Genomic DNA, 16,000 nt, shown 5'->3' with positions numbered 1-16,000 from the left:
ATGGTTGTTCATTGCCTTAGTGTGGGATTGGCTTTCTGATTACATGCTTCAATTCCATCTAATGACTTTTCCATGTCGAAATAAGTAAGAATCAGTGGAGATCAGCCAGCGATGAGGTTGGCTATAGACTAGTGCTTATTGAAACTAATCACCCGCTTTTTTTGTTTATATAGAAGCCTTTTCCCACTGCTTTTAACCAGGCTGGTATAGAGAGCCATGTGGATTTGGAAATCATTATTGGGCACATTTTTAAAACGGCTGTGATGAGTTTGCAGATGTTGAAATGTTTGGTAGAAAATGGTTGGTTCTTTAAAAATAACAGTTGATTTCTGGCTCTGTTTTGAGAAGGAAATGCTTTTAGGCTTGCTTTCTGTCCTGTGTTGTGGCATTCAAGACTACTTGCCTTTCTCTCGCACCCTTAACTCACCCCGCCCCTAAGTGGAGCGGTATTTCTGGGCACTGCCTTTTGAAAATGGAGCTCCATTCAGAGGGGGACAGACTTGTCCCTAAAGGAAAATGGGCATAAATATGCCAAACGCAAAACCACAATGATTTCTTTGGTTGCAGGGACCTTGGGGCCATCTTGAGCTAAGAACTTGCCTTTAGAAGATCCTTTGGTTCCCATCCATGTCTCCCTCTCCTCAAAGGGATGGCAGCCTGATGGACAGTGGGCACATGACCCCCCACCTCGCCAGACTCTGCGGAGGTAAGCTGCTGTTGGCGCTGCCCAGACAGACGTGCGCCCTCTCCTGAGCTCAGCCTCCACCCACAGCTGGTACACGCGTGTCAGAGGCCCCGAGACTTTCTCTTTCCTGTCTCCAGCTAGGGCTGGGGCTCTGCCTCATCAATAACCATGCGGGGCTTAGGAATGAGTGGAGTGCAAGGCAGGCCTGGCCGCTTTCTCCTGGTTGAGGACAGGTGTTCCCCTGACTGAGATGGGGGTCTTGAACTCACGGTCAGCCTGCTGCGGCTCTGTGTCTGTCACTCGCTGCACAGTGGATTTAATTCTGGTCACTCAGAGCCATTATTGCTTCAGGGGCAAGTTGCACAGAGTCTCCTGCCCTTCTTGCTTGTATCGGGGGTGGCAGGGAGGCAGAACACACTGTTGATGGGGTTGCTGTCAACTGTCACGAGTCTGGTGCCGGTGTGTGTGAATTAGAAACCGGGCTCTGACCGTCTGGGAGGTAATGGCTCCGGATCCAGACCTGGGGAAGGCCCAACGGACCACAACTCCACGTCTCCCCCGGGAATCGGACCGCAGCCCCAGGGCCGGCTTGGCTTGGCTGCTGGCAGTCCGCATCGCTTCACTCTTCAAGGAGCAGAAGAGCGGAACGAATTACTCTGTTTTCTAGCAAAGTATTGTCATTTGTGTTTTTGTCTTGAAGGTCTTAGGTGTCTGGGTTAAAAAGAGGAGAAATTTTAACTTGTCTTCCTTGGGAAAAGGTGCTGGGGGTCGAGTTTCCCTTGGGCTATTGGAATGAAGTCAGACTTTGGGAGCCGAGGTGTGGCTGTCAAGAGAAGCGGACTTTTTAACCCGAGGGTTGTCTTTTGGACTTGGTGCGTAGACCTCCCATCTCCCTTTCCGGCAGTAGCCGGCGAGTGGGCAGGCGGGTGTTGCAGGATGGCCGGCCATGCAGGCTTGGGAGGTCGCGGGGGTCTGGTCTTTGCAGGGCTGAGTGCTGAGAGCATGAGGGTGGAGCACGGAGGGGCTGCTGGTCGGTGGGGTCCCTGCCCAGAATGACCCATGGTCCGGGGTGACCCTATGTCTGGGGTGGGGCATGAGGCGCCTCCCCGCCACCATTTCCTTTATGACAGCTTGTCCACATTTTGAGAAAAGGAAGCGTCTTCATCGTTGCCCTTTGGAGGGGGCAGGTAACTTTCTCTAACCCGTGAGAATCACCTCTCTGCCTGTCGCCAGGATCTCCCTCCTAGCTCTGGGCCCTGTGCTCTGGCGAGGCCCCCGGCCCCTGTGGAGAGCGTTAGCAACATCATCTCTGGCTCTCACGTGCTCTTGGACCTCCCAGGTCCCCGTATCGTGTGTACACAAGAGGCGCGGTAAGCCACCTGCAGTCCCCTGCTGTTTGTTTCATGGACTGTCTGCCGAGGCGGCTGCACCTCTAATCAAAGGGAGGCAGTTCCAGCCCAGCGTCCGTGTGAGAGCAGCAAGTTATGAGCTCAGGGTTATTCAGAGAATTTTTAATTCTAGCTTCCTTTCTTGCTTTAATAATGTACCAAGTTTGATACTACCCTTTCCGGTTCGAATCAAGTTTCTGCCTCCGTCTGACATTCGGAAAATTAGAGCCGGTTCCCTGGAGTTGGCTGTCAACAGGAGCAGCAAGCTCCTGGCCTGGCTGTCTGCTGTCTTCGTTGACCTAAGGAGGTTTGGGGCTCCCGGTCCTGCCCTGGATGCGTTGCAGTGTGCACAGCTGTGTCTGTCTTTACCTCATTTCAGGAAAGCATTCTCTGGGTAAGCTGGGGTCTTTGGCAGTTGGGTTAAGATAAGGACTGGCCCCTAGAGCGTTAGTGTTCACTTGTGCCATGCTGGGGTCGGGGGCGGGCATGTAGGAAGTGTTTGCAACATACTCAGTGAGGTGTATGAGCCTTTAAGGACTTGGGGTCTGAAGTGTCTTTCCCCACAGGTAATCTGACAGGTGCTTGCTTTTTAAAAACTTTGAGCGGTGTTCTGTGTGTGTGTGCGTTCAGGGCCTGGGGGTTCCGAGTCCGGCCTCTCCCTCCTGGAGTGTGTTCTGACTGTGCTGGTCATTTGTGTGGGAAGCTTGCCCTCCCTTCATGCTGATGCTGCTGACAAGAGCTCAGTCATATCCGGCTCTTTGTGACCCCATGGACTGCAGCCCGCCAGGCTCCCCTGTCCATAGGATTTTTCCAGGCAAGAATACTGGAGTGGGTTGGCAGTTCCTTCTCCAGGGGATCTTCCCGACCCAGGGATGAATGGAGCCTGTGTCTATGGCATCTTGTCTCCTGCTTTGGCAGGTGGATTCTTTACCATTGGTACCACCTGGCCTGGGTTTTAGGGCCCTGGGCCCCCTCGCATCGGGTCCAGCCACCCCTCCTGCCACCGTGTCACATGACTCGCTGCTTCTGGGCGCTCGGAGTCCAGTTGCCCTGCCTCCGTCGGGCACGAATGCAGGTGGGGGCCCTGTGCCCGGATCTTCTCCGGTTGGTGAAGGAAGGAGACGCGTGATCTGGCCATTGCCACCCTGAACAAGTGCTCCAGTGGTCAGGGCCCGTCCAGGAAGGGGAGAGGGCGCGTTAGGTCAGGGTGAGATAGAGCCTGGCCTCCTGGATCTGTTTCTCAGAGTCCAGCTCTGGCTTCAGACTGGGGAGTCCAGAGAGCAGCTCAAAGACAAGAGACCGCCTGGCCTGGGAGACTCGCCCTGGGCCAGAGGGCCCGGAGATGGAGCGGGGAGATAGCAGGGGGGCTGTGGTGATGAAGATGCCAACCCAAGGAGGGAGAAGGGAAAGCCACTCGTCGTGGATGCTGACACACGTGACTCCCGCGTGCGGGTCGCACCACAGGGCCACAGAGCGGTGTCGTTCCAAGTCAGATAACAGTCTGAACTGAACTCACCCATGTCAGACAGCTGTACACACTCCTGAGTTCTCCGAGCTTGTTATAAAGGTGGTGTGATTTCTGCTCCTAAATTATTTAAAAAAAAAAATAGACTTGAAGCATTTGGCAGGGCTGGGCCTTGCCCTTTGATGCCCCACTTCTCTCCCTGCCTCTCTCAGCTGTTCCCAGTGCCCCCCGCCCCCCTCCTTGCTGCCAGGTAAGTGGAGGGGCGTCTCGGGGTGTGAGGAGGGTGTGTGCGGGTCCGTGCGGCTCTCCCCGGGGGTCCTGCTCCTGGCTGGCCACCTTGGGGACTCCCTTGGTGCTGTGCCCGTGAACCCCACCCCAGTCCCTTGAAAACTGTGTTTCATCACTTTGGTTAATTAGAGACTCAAGAGTTTCAAACCACATATATAAGAGGCGTGAATGATGTGATATAAATATTGTTGGAACCCTCTGTTGTGGTTTCCCTTTCTTTTTTTTTCCCCCTTCTATTTTCATTTCAAAGTTTAAGCAGTAGCGTTGAATGACAAGACTTTCTAGAAAGACAAATTTCTTGGCTCATCTGACGTGAGTATACAGTTCTACTTATCATGGATAGTAAGAAAAGGTGCGGGCACCGGAGGGCATTGAGGTGTGACTTGAAAGTCTAGTGAGTGAAAGTCGCTCGGTCGTACCCGACTCTGTGCGACCCCATGGACTATACAGGCTATATTCTCCAGGCCAGAATACTGGAGTGGGTTGCCTTCTCCAGAGGATCTTCCCAGCCCAGGGATTAAACCCAGGTCTCCCACATTGCAGGCGGATTCTTTACCAGCTGAGCCCCTGGGGAAGCCCTTAAAGTCTAGATGTGTCATGGAAACTGTGAGCATGCCTGGTTCTCGTGAATAATGAAGTTGGCCACCAGCCTTTTACACTGTATTCAGGCCTGTTTGGTCTTTGTGAGCTGAATCTCCCTGTTACCACATATGCTATGCTATGCTGTGCTAAGTCACTTCAGTCGTGTCCGACTCTGTGTGACCCCATGGACTGCAGCCTACCAGTCTCCTCTGTCCATGGATTTTCCAGGCAAGAGTACTGGAGCGGGGTGCCATAACTGGTACATAATTGGGCTCCACAGATTGGCAGGGGTGGGGTGGATGGGGAGGGTCTCACATCAATTGGAGCGCAGGCTGGCTACCTGCTGGACAGCTTCGAGGGGGCGCTTGAGCCAGGGGAGCGTTTCTGGGTGTGCCCGCTCCTTGAAGATGTTAGTAGGTGCTGCCTGGTGAGATGTTTGGACACGCTGGGTCTAGTAGCTTTCTGTTACGGTGTTTTCGGAGCTTTTGCGCCTTGAAGGGGAAGTTTAATATGTGGCATTCCTAAATGTATTTCTCTGTGGGACCCTTCTCTCTGTCTCTCTCTGTTTCTCACTCGGTAAATTTCAGTTCTGTGAAATCCCTGACAGATCCCTCTGGAAGTAGCTCTCTAGTCAACACTTGGAGGATAAGCCTTAGGGGACAAGTGTGGTGGAGAACATAAGCCTGGAGACGCCAAGTGGGCACTAAGCAGCAACTTTCTGTGGGTCTCCTGCTATTTCACTGTCTTTAGAAATGCATTCCTTTCAATGTTGGTGGTTTAAAGGACCATGAAGCATGAAATAAAAGATAGTTAATGAAATAGCATGGTAATGTTTTAAACACTTTCATTTTCCAGTAGTTTTGTGAGTGAGACCATGGGATTTGAGAGGAAATAAGCTGTGAATTATTTGTGCACGCCTTGTTCCGTAGGAGACACAAGGTAATACGTTAGCACACACAGAGAGATCATGAGAGCCAAAATCTACGGTGGATTAAGAATCTTAACGGACAGAAATTGTTGGGGGCTTGGTGGTGGTGGGGTGATTAATACCACATGTCCCTAAAATCTTTTTGTCTCATTTTTTCATAGAAGTTTGCCAAAGCCGTTTCTAAGGGTTCCTCTGCCTCAGCGGGGCACAGTTCCCTTTTTGTTCATTGCTTCGTCTCTGAGCAGACAGTGTAACTGAGGGATGAAGGTACCGTCGGAGAAGCCGTCCCAGGCCTGCCCTATGGGCCTCTCTGCCCAGCCTGGACCCTCCGGGCCCCTGCCTCTCCTTCAGGGCCACCTGCTATTGCCCAGCGTTGGGCCTGCACATGTGCAAGCCGGGTGGGTGGATGGGCACTCCTGCCTCCCCTCTTTGCAGTCCTCTGGGACCTCGACTCCTAATTTGGGGTTAACAGGCCACCCACAAGGAAAGGCCGAGCAGGGTGGCCGCTGCCCACCTGCCTCCCTTGGGCCGGCCTGTGCCTGAACCTGGCGGGGTCAGGAGGAATCTGGAAAACTCCTGCTGGTTCTAGAAGCGCTCGACCTACTGATGTTAGACTCTCAGTGTATTAAAACTTGGAGGGGAGCGTGGACTCTCTGCCAGGAAATGATCCGATCTGTCCATTTTATCATGTGTTTGCGAATCCTCTGGTCACTTTCTTAGGATTTTGGCTCAAACTCTTTTAAACACAGTTGATTTCAGAGTTACTTCCAAATATCTGCCCTGTTCCTGTGCTCCTTCTGTGTTCGCTATTTGTTGGCTCCAAGTAATTTTCTGTAAAGAAAATGGGCTTGGGGCTTATGACTCCACGTGAGCAATGTGGCTATGAGAAGGTGAGTCTCTGAAAAGGGAGGAAGTTCACGCACGTTTTCATAAACGTGAGCAGATGCGCAGCTCTCTCGAACCTCCTCTGAGTGGCTGTTTCCCAGATGTTGGATTTTTTTTTTTCTCTTTCTCAATTTTGTGGATGGGGGAGCCCTAGTGTTCTACAGGAATGGCCAGATGGTGGGTCCATGCCCAGAGGGGCCCCCGATGCCGGCGCAGGGCAGAGCCTGTCCCGGGCCTGCGGAGTCCTTGGTGCTGGTTGTTTGGTCACTGACTTTGGTTGCGTGAAGACCTGGCAGTGGCAGCCTGTCCCACGTCCCCCAGCTCTGCGAGGAGGGCCCTTCCCCCAAACAGGAGCCCGGGCCTCGGACTGCACACTCTCCCCCCATCCACGCCTGCCACCTTGTCGGGAGATGGTGCTGTTGACTCCCGCGTGTGGGGACCAGCGTGTCCTTGGCCCTCGTGAGTTGCCTGCCACCCCTGGACTAGTGGGGCCCTCATTTCACTGCACTGATCTGTGTGGTCATTCAGCCACGTAGGGGGAGCCCCGTGTCCCCCCCACCCGTACCCCCACGGTGACAGCCACCCCCCAGCCTCCGTGGCCATTTGGAAGTCATCTGCCTCATTCCCTGTTGTCCTGGAACAGCTGCAGCCTCTGCTTCTGGGAGAGGGGAAAGAACATCTGTTCTCTCTGAGAGTGATTTTTAGTTTGCGAGCATCTGTCCTTGTGTTTCTGGGAAAAATAGAAACAGCCCGGGAGCCCTTTGTATCAGACCCCAGGGTGACCGCGGGTGGAAGCAGAACAACTGACTGGTGACTTGGTGGGTGGACTAAACGAATCCCCAAGTAAATCTGGCTGTGAAATCACAGGGGAATATATTTCATCTCACAGTCAATCATGGGAATTGAGCAGTCGGCTCAGCACCAAAGAGAACAGAAAACGTTGAGGTGTTTCGAAGGACGGGGACGTGGATTCCTTTCTCTCCCCAAACACACTACCCGGCTGTAACTGAAGAATATCCCTGCAGACACTCGCAGCTCCATTTTATGGTTTTCAAGAAAGCTGAATGAATTAAATTTCCAATTATGCGAAATATTTTACTTTACCAAAAAGAAACTCAGGTCTGTTTTCTGGCTGATGTTAGTTACCTATGATTTAAAATAAGCATTAATTGTATTCCTAGTTCTGTTTAACAACCGATGTTTGGAGGGAGAGGGTGGGTTGATTTGGGAGAATGGCATTGAAACATGTATAATATCATATATGAAACGAATCACCAGTCTAGGTTCGATGCACGATACAGGATGCTTGGGGCTGGTGCACTGGGATGACCCAGAGGGATGGTACGGGGAGGAAGGTGGGAAGGGGGTTCAGGATGGGGAACGTGTGTATACCCGTGGCGGATTCATGTTGATGTATGCCAAAACCAATACAATATTGTAAAGTAATTAACCTCCAATTAAAATAAATCTATAAAAAAAAAAGAAAAACCCAAGTGAACTTTTTGGCCAACCCTTACCTCTTCTGCAGATTCAAACCTTTGACATTATCTAAACACAGCTGATATATTTAGATACAATAATTATAATTAATTATGCCATATTGGGCTTCCCAGGTGGCGCTCGTGGTAAAGAACCTGCCTGCCAGTGCAGGAGACATAAGAGATGCAGGTTCGATCCCTGGGTTGGGAAGCTCCCCTGGAGAAGGGAATGGCAACCCACTCCAGTATTCTTGCCAGGAGAATCCCATGGACAGAGGAGCCTGGTAGGCTATAGTCCATGGGGTTGCAAAGAGTCTAACACAACTTAAGCGAATTAGCACTCACAGTTATGCCATATGCTTTTTTTTTTTTTTTTTTAAAACTTCTGTTGTCCAAGTTGGAGAAGGCAAGGGCAACCCACTCCAGTATTCTTGCCTGGAGAATTCCATGGACGGAGTATCCTGGTGGGCTACGGTCCATGGGGTCGCAAAGAGTCGGACATGACTGAGCGACTAATCACATCATATTGTCTAAGTAAATTTCTGGGGGGAAGAAAAAGGTGTCCTGCGATGACAACCCTTACTTAGATCATGTAATGAGGAGCTGCTTAGCCTGTAACTGCAGAGAAGTTTCCGGTGGGTGAGGGGAATGGACTCCTCCCCACCCACTGTCACGCAGCGCAAGCGGGACTTTAAGGTGTTTGGTGAATGAGGACGTCAGAATGCAGATGTGGACTGCTCGGGCCAGGCCCTGTTATCGAACCCTGTCCGGGAGCCACACAGCGTGCCGGTCATCTCTGACTGACCAGTTTGCCAGTTGCTGGATGGGAAACAGCGTGGCTCCTCTCTGGGCATCTGTACGGAGTTGTGTGTATGGAGCTGTATGGCATTTGTATATATGCTGCGATGGGGTCTTCTGGCCAAGGCAGCAGTGGAGCCGGGGGAGGTGGTGATTGACGTCACGGTCAGGTGTAGGGGACCAGAACCACCGGCCTCGTCAGTGACCTCAGGTCTGTGCCCTGGGAAGGCGTTGCCCGTCTGATGCATGCACAGCTTCACTGTGTCCAGTCGCCCATCGTGAACAAACTAACTGTAAATCGAGTACCTGCGTCTGTCTTGACTGTTATTCTGGAATAGAGCTGTGCAGAAGACAAAAGTGAGTGAGGTGGCCGGGAGGTGCGGAGGAAGAGGAGCAAGAATTCCGGTGGCAGAAACGTCTCCTCAGTACAACCCAGCTCTGAACAGACAGCATACTGAGAAGTCCCTTCCTTCGGAAGCGGTTTACTGTTGGGGTGTGGTAATTACCCTGCAGGATGGAAATAGAAGTATAAATACATAAGAGAATTCGCCACCTGTGCACTTGAAATAATAGCATCTGTTATTCATGAATATCCTAATTCCATAAATTGTCTTAACACTTAAGGCTCCTCTTCAATTTGCAAACCACAGTAAAGTCTTCTTTCTCAGCTGTGTTCACCCTTAGGCTTGGTCTTGTCCCATCTTTGGACTGGACCTTTATCAGAGAATTCTGCACCCTAGCAATCACTTCTTTTGGTTTTATGGTTTTGTTGCAGATATTTCTGATGTATGTTGTGTTATCATTCAGTCACTCAGTCCAACTCTTTGTGACAGCATGGACTGCAGCACGCCAGGCTTCCCTGTCCTTCACCATTGCTCAAACTTATGTCCATTGAGTTGGTGATGCCATTCAATCCTCTGTTGCCCCCTCTCCTCCTGCCCTCAGTCTTTCCCAGCATCAAGGTTCCTTCCATTGAATCGACTCTTCACGTCATGTGGCCAAAGTGTTGGAGCTTCAGCTGTAGCATCAGTCCTTCCAATGAATGTTCAGGACTGATTTCCTTTAGGATTGACTGGTTGGATCTCCTTGCAGTCAGTTGGAAAGCATCAATTCTTCGGCACTCAGCCTTCTTTACGGTCCAACTCTCACATCCATACGTGACTACTAGAAAAACCATAACTTAGACTATATGGACCTTTGTTGGCAAAGTAATGTCTCTGCTTTTTAATACACTGTCTGGGTTTGTCATAGTTTTTCTTCCAAGGAGCAGGCATCTTTTAATTTCATGGGTGCAGTCACCATCTGCAGTGATTTTGGATATGATGTGCAATGATATGAAAATCTTTGCCTGGCAGAAGAATTACTCTTATAATTATTAGAAACACTTCACTTTTAGAAATAGTCCATTTTTGGCTTACCATGATTATGGCAGACTTGTTTGACTTGGCAGTTTATGCCCACTGACTGTTACGTTTGCTCTTGTATGGGGGGGGGGGGATGGGGGAGGGGGAGTCCTCCTCTCTCCCCTCCCCAGGCACTCCTTCCACGCTCTCCCTTGTTTTGTTTCTTCTCCGTCAGATTTAGGTAGTGAGTTGTATTTCCTTGAGACCCTGTAAGGATCTTCAGGCAGAGTGCTTTTATCCATCTTAGTTTCCACCAGCATTCAGCACGGAAACGTTGCATTAACACATCTTTCACTGTGTTGTGCCAGGTTTGTGTTGATGCCAAAGTGCAGAATATCTCAGTACCCGTCTGGGGAGACTTAATTACTGAGACTCACGCACACACATGCACACAGTTAGAAGGCAGCCTCTTCCAGGAGAGAGACTCTCCTGACATGAACCCGAGAAGAGCATCTGGGGGACGGCTCCGTGTCCTTTCCAATTTACTGCAGGACATTAGGGCAAAAGTTCTTCTTGGCACAGGGGAGCGGGGTGTGGGAATGCCGCAAGTCCCAGGCGCACATTACGTAAATTGAGGTCCTTTTCAGGCAGTCGGATTAGAGTTGGTTGCTTTCTGAAAGGAAAGTGGTTAAGAGCAGTTGCGTTAGAACATGTTTCCCTCGCTGGCATCCTTTAGAAGTTGCTTAGCGTCTGTACTGTTGGTTCCTGTGGTTCTTGCTGTTTTGGTATCTGACTCAGCATTAAGTCTGGGCTTGAGTCCCAGTCGCCTCCCCGCCCTGCACTCGGCCAGGTATGCAGTTCGCTGATGACCTGGATGCGTGTTTTCTGTGTCTGTGAGTCTGTTCCGGTTCTGTAGATAAGTTTCTTTGTATAATTTTTTTTTTTAACTTGACTCCACATGTGAGTGATATGATACGTGTCTTTCTCTGCCTGCCTTTACTCCATGTGCTCATCTCCAGGTCCATCCACGTGGCTGCAAATGGCATTATCTCATTCTTTTTCATGGCCGAGTAGTATTCCATCGTCTGTGCGTGCCACACCCTTAGCCGTTCATCTGTGGATGGGCATTTGGGTTGCTTCCATGCCTTGGCCTTGGTCAGTAGCGCTGCTGTGAACACAGGGGGTGTATTACCTTTTTGAATGATAGTTTTGTCTGGATGTATGCCAAGAGTGGGATTGCTGGGTCATATGGAAACTCTTCTATGTTCTAAGGCACCTCCATACTGTTCTCTGTAGTGACTGCACCAACTTAACATTCCCACCAGCAGTTTCCAGGACGGTTCCCCTTTCTGCACATCCCCTCCAGCACTTGTTACCTTTTTAATGATGGCCATTCTGACCCACGTGAGGTTATACCTCACTGCAGTTGTTTGATTTGCCTTTCGATAGTTGTTCGTGGTGTTGAATACCTCTTCAGGCGCCTGTTGGCCGTGGGTTTTCTGATGGGTCTTCTCATTTCCTTCTCTCGCTATTACTTCTGTAGTGACAGCCATTGATCAGACGGGCCTCTCCTCTGAGCACCCACGGCATTTGGTCCCACCACAGGTCAGCTGGTGGTACTTATTTGGCCACGTTTCTGTCATGAAAAGTGATTCATTTAGGAAAGGAGCCTGGGCCCTTTCACTTCAGAGCTCCCCCACGACACTGTGTGTGTGGCAGGTGTGAATCACTGAGGATGCTGACGTCTGTGGGACAGAGGAACAATTAAATCAGCTTTTGTCGAGGTCAGGGATGGGGTTCTTGTGCCTGGAGTTCAACTGGAAGGTGCCGTGATCGTCAGGGCGTTGGTGTGACTAAAACAGGGTAGGGGTTTGGCCTCGAAACCAGTTTCTTGCCTCCTAGTGTCACAAGCCTCCCGGTGGACCTGGGTTCAAATGGGACACTCTGTAAAGTCCGTGTGGTCGTAACAGCTCAAGTTCACGGGCACTGCGGTGTGCAGGGCTCACCCCTGAGGTGGCCATCCTTCCGTCCCTGGAGCAGACGGGAAGCTGGACATGGCTTCAAACCTGCTCTCTGGGTCGCAGAGCTGGTGAGGGCCAGAGGCAGATCCAAACTTGGGCTGGGAGCTCTGCGTTCACGCCCAGCATCTTCACAGAAGGCACCTTTGTTTTATAAACCGTTGGCTGGTTTACTGAGACCTCCTGCACTGTTGAGACCTCCTGAGCCCAGCCTTAACTTGCAGCGCAGATGCACAAGCAGAACTTATTTCATTTCAGAATTCATACTGTAATGTATCCTTGTTAAGCTGCCGAATCTGCCCCTTTTCTCATTTACCTTGTTTTAACCTTCCTGTTGTCTGAATGTCTGTGAATGTGGGGAGTGCCGGTTTCAGTCACCAGCTCCAGACGGCACAGGGCAAGTTGGCCTGTCAGTGGGATTGTTGTAGACGTCATGTCCACGTTAAATTAGTCTCCACAAGCAGAAATTGCCAAAAGCGAAATGAAAAGACAGATGAGGACATTGCTGTGTTTGTGGCTCATGTTACAGGGAGCTAGCTGCTTTCTCTAATATTAGGTCAACAGAAAAGCAGATAAAGGATATAATAAGGGCTTACAAAAAAGAAAACACACGTGATTCAGACTCAAGTCCCAGTGTCCTCTGAAGCCTCTCTCCTTGGCTGGAAGGTACTGTCTTCCTTCTCCCTGCGTCATCTCGTGGTTGCCCCTCTGTGAGCCTGGGTCCTGATATCTCCTTGGGAGGACACCAGTCACTTTGGACAAGGCCCACCTGTGTGACTTGACTTTACCTTTCACCTCTTCATGAAGACCTTGTCTCCAAATACAGTCATATTTTGCGGTGCTCAAGGTTGGGACTTCAGCGTATGACTTTCGGAGCGGGACTACAATTCAGCTCCTAAGTTCCATGACACTGGTTAAGGGATAGTGTGTTGACAAAGCAAGGGGAAAAATTAGCACCCGTACACTGTTGGAGGCAGGATGAAACTGAGCCGACCTCTTTGACGAATCATCTGGCATTATCTGTTAAATTCAGGTGGATTCCTTTGACTCAGCATCCAGGAACTCCTAAAATGATACCTCTGGGAGGTTCTTAAATTGACAGCTGGCTCATGATAGCAAAAGAATGGAAAAAACATTGTCAGTAGGGTGTGGGTTGGTTATGGCTACAAAAAAAAAAATTCCTTTATGGACAGGTATAGAGTGCTCTGAGGAGAAGCAAGGTATAGAACAGTGGCTCAGATGGTAAAAAAAAAAAAAAAATCACTTGCAATGTGGGTGACCTGGGGTTGGGAAGGTCCCCTGAAGGAGGGCATGGCAACCCCTTCTAGTGTTCTGGCCTGGAGAATCCCCACGTACAGAGGAGCCTGTGGGGCAACAGTCCATGGGGTTGCTAAGACCCTACTGAGCGACCTTGCCCACAACATTGCTTAGCGAGTTATGTTTGGATAGAAGTGGAGGAAGGGTTTGTAGGTATCTGCAGAAGACAGTCTCTGACGTTACAGAAAACGTGATGAGAAGTTGGATGTGGAGGCTGGGCAGCCAAGGGCCAGGGGTGAGACAGAAACTTCCCACTCCACACACTTTGCGTGCGCGTACCAAGTCGCTTCAGTCGTGTCTGACTCCTTGCGGCCCCGCGGACTGTAGCCCTCCAGACTCCTCTGTCCATGGGCTTCTCCAGGCAAGGATACTGAAGTGGGTAAGCCGTTTTCTACTCCAGGGGATCTTCCCGACCCAGGGATCGAACCCACATCCCTTCTGTCTCCTGCGCTGGCAGGTGGGTTCTTTGCCACTAGCGCCACCTGGGGACACTTGGGTGCCTTTAAATGTTCAATCCTGAAGTTATTTATAAATAAATACTTTCTTTCCCTTATGAGGAACTTACGAGGTCATTCATAATTGACGTGGTTTGAGGTCATTTTTTAAAAAATGAAATATTCTGATTAAGATCATTCTTATTTTTAGAACTCTTATTTTTCTTAGAGTCATTCATGTGGGAGGTTTTATGAGGGCACTGACTATAGCTGGATTGTGACTGTGCTTGGTCACTTGGTCACCAGTTTGGTCCCCAAAACAGGTCCTGTGTGTCCCTGAGCAGACCTCTTTCTCAAGCACTCTGGCCTCAAGGCTTGTGGGGCAGTAATTGTTTTTTCATTCTACCATAGAATGTGTATGAATTAGTGTTCCGGGTTTTATTTGGCTCAGAAATTCCCACACAGGGAAATGCTATTTGGCCTTGGTAATTGGACTGCTTTGGTTTTATCAGGTTGTTCTGAGGCGCTTCAGGGTGACGCTGTGGCGGAAGCTGATCGCTCTTGGCTTGTTTAGTTCCCTGAGCAAAGCGCTTTCACACTCACGGTCTCATTTTATTATCAGATGAACCGCGAGGTTTGTTATTGCCATCTTTTTCTGGCCCACACACTCACAACCTGGCTGTCTCACAGTGAGATGGTGACCAGCGCCCTGCGTGGAGGCTGCCCGGTGTAAGCTGGCTTTGCCAAGGGCAAGAGAGAGTTGTCGGTCAGCACTGCTGTGCGGTTAACACTTGAGGCGGATGGACATCGATCATGCAGTTCATGCACTTCAGCGGGGGCGACTTTGGCCCCCAGAAGACACTGGCCGGGTCTGGTCTTCAGGACCGGGAGTGCGCTGCTGGCCTCTAGTGGTCGGAGGCCAGGGATGCCCCTCAACACCCTCTCAGGCACAGGGCGGCCCCCGGACAGAGGTGATCTGCCGCAAATGTCAGTGGTGCCCAGGATGAGAAATCCCAATGGAGCCTGTAGCCCTCAGGGCCAAGCACATTGGCTTTCAGGGGAGGAGCACTTTGGGACTTTTGCTTGAAAAGAACCTGGGAAGCCGTGGGGCTTCAGAAGCGATGGAAGGAAGAGACACAAGACACAGAGGCTGGGGAGAAGGCTGGAAGACAAGGGAGCACGCTGCCCACTGTCCCCCACCTGGAGATCTCCGAGAAAGGCATGCGGCCTTCCTGGGTGATGGGCCGCACCAGCCAAGCCACCTGTCCCCACCGCGCGTCTCAGAGCAGCAGGCCGGAGGGAGGTGGCCTGTCCCCGGCCCTGCGCTCCGGGCGCCTCCTGGCTCACCCCCAGGGCTGGACCCGAGTGGCTGCTGCTGGCCTGGCCTGACCTTGAAGGCCGATTCCCCTCCGACCCTCCTGTGCCAGGTCACCTGCTGATGTTGTGTGAACACAAGGGGACCCCCTTCGGAGCCCTGGTGCAGCAGGTGCGGAACCCGGGGCAAGGGGGTTCTGGTGCAGGGTCCCTCTGACACAGTCCCCGTTTCCCCACACAGTTCTCACTTGGATGTGCCTTACCTGCTGTTAACATATTTATAAAATTTTCTAGTTCGAGAATCACAGTGGAAAATACCTTTAGGTTATTTAAAATATTTTTGTCTCTTTTTTTTTTTTTGTTAAGTAATTTTCATTCTTTTTTTTTGGTCTTTGCAGGACACTAAATTGTGGATAATAATGGAATATCTTGGCGGGGGCTCTGCACTGGACCTCGTAAGTATCACGTCAGATGTTGAACATGCAGCAGTGGTCTTGGTTGTAAAGATGAATCTGTTTACATTTCTGTCTCCCTCTTCAGTTGCATGAAAAAAGGGCCAAAATACTCCTTCTTATAGGGATTTCTGCTCCTGACACGTTGCTGAAAAGTAGAGGTTCCCTGTGAAGCCAGGTTTTGCTGTATCGTGGGAAACCAGTGAACTCATTCCACGCAGCCACGAGAGGTGTTGCCTGCTCAGTCTGACCTCAGAACAGTTTCTAATTTTCTAAAACTGGTTTGAAGTTTTGTGGCATTCAAACACCATCATTTTTTCCCATTTCAGATGGTAACTTCACTTCTAAAACTTGTGTGGAGCGTTTTCATTTATAATTCATTAGAATTTTTAAAAATTAAAATTTGGTTTCAGGGGTAAGAGACAGGCACAGCGTCACACGTGGGAGCGGTGGTCAGGCCACGTGTGAACGCACGTCTGTCTCCTGGGTGCGCGTGCAGAGGGCCTCGCTGCACCCGCAGTGTGTTTCTGGGGGAGCCGACCCCTGCCGGTTGGCGGTGTCTCCTGCCTGGCCTGGACCACACACGGTAGTGGCAGCTCAGTGTAGGATGACCTCAGAGTCGTGG

General features: G+C 50.8%; 1 protein-coding gene across 1 annotated transcript in view; it reads left to right on the top strand.

Annotated features, from left to right (window-relative positions):
- Nucleotides 1-16,000, top strand: part of STK24 (serine/threonine kinase 24) — a 95,082-nt gene that overhangs the window by 52,675 nt on the left and 26,407 nt on the right. Inside the window, exon 3 of the mRNA XM_027557858.1 lies at nucleotides 15,322-15,378. Coding sequence (XP_027413659.1) covers nucleotides 15,322-15,378 — 57 coding nt within the window. The remainder of the gene's footprint in view (nucleotides 1-15,321; nucleotides 15,379-16,000) is intronic.

The sequence above is a fragment of the Bos indicus x Bos taurus genome, chromosome 12 (assembly GCF_003369695.1).
Source record: "Bos indicus x Bos taurus breed Angus x Brahman F1 hybrid chromosome 12, Bos_hybrid_MaternalHap_v2.0, whole genome shotgun sequence".
NCBI classification, from domain to species: domain Eukaryota; kingdom Metazoa; phylum Chordata; class Mammalia; order Artiodactyla; family Bovidae; genus Bos; species Bos indicus x Bos taurus.
This window is presented reverse-complemented; position numbering and strand designations above follow the sequence as displayed.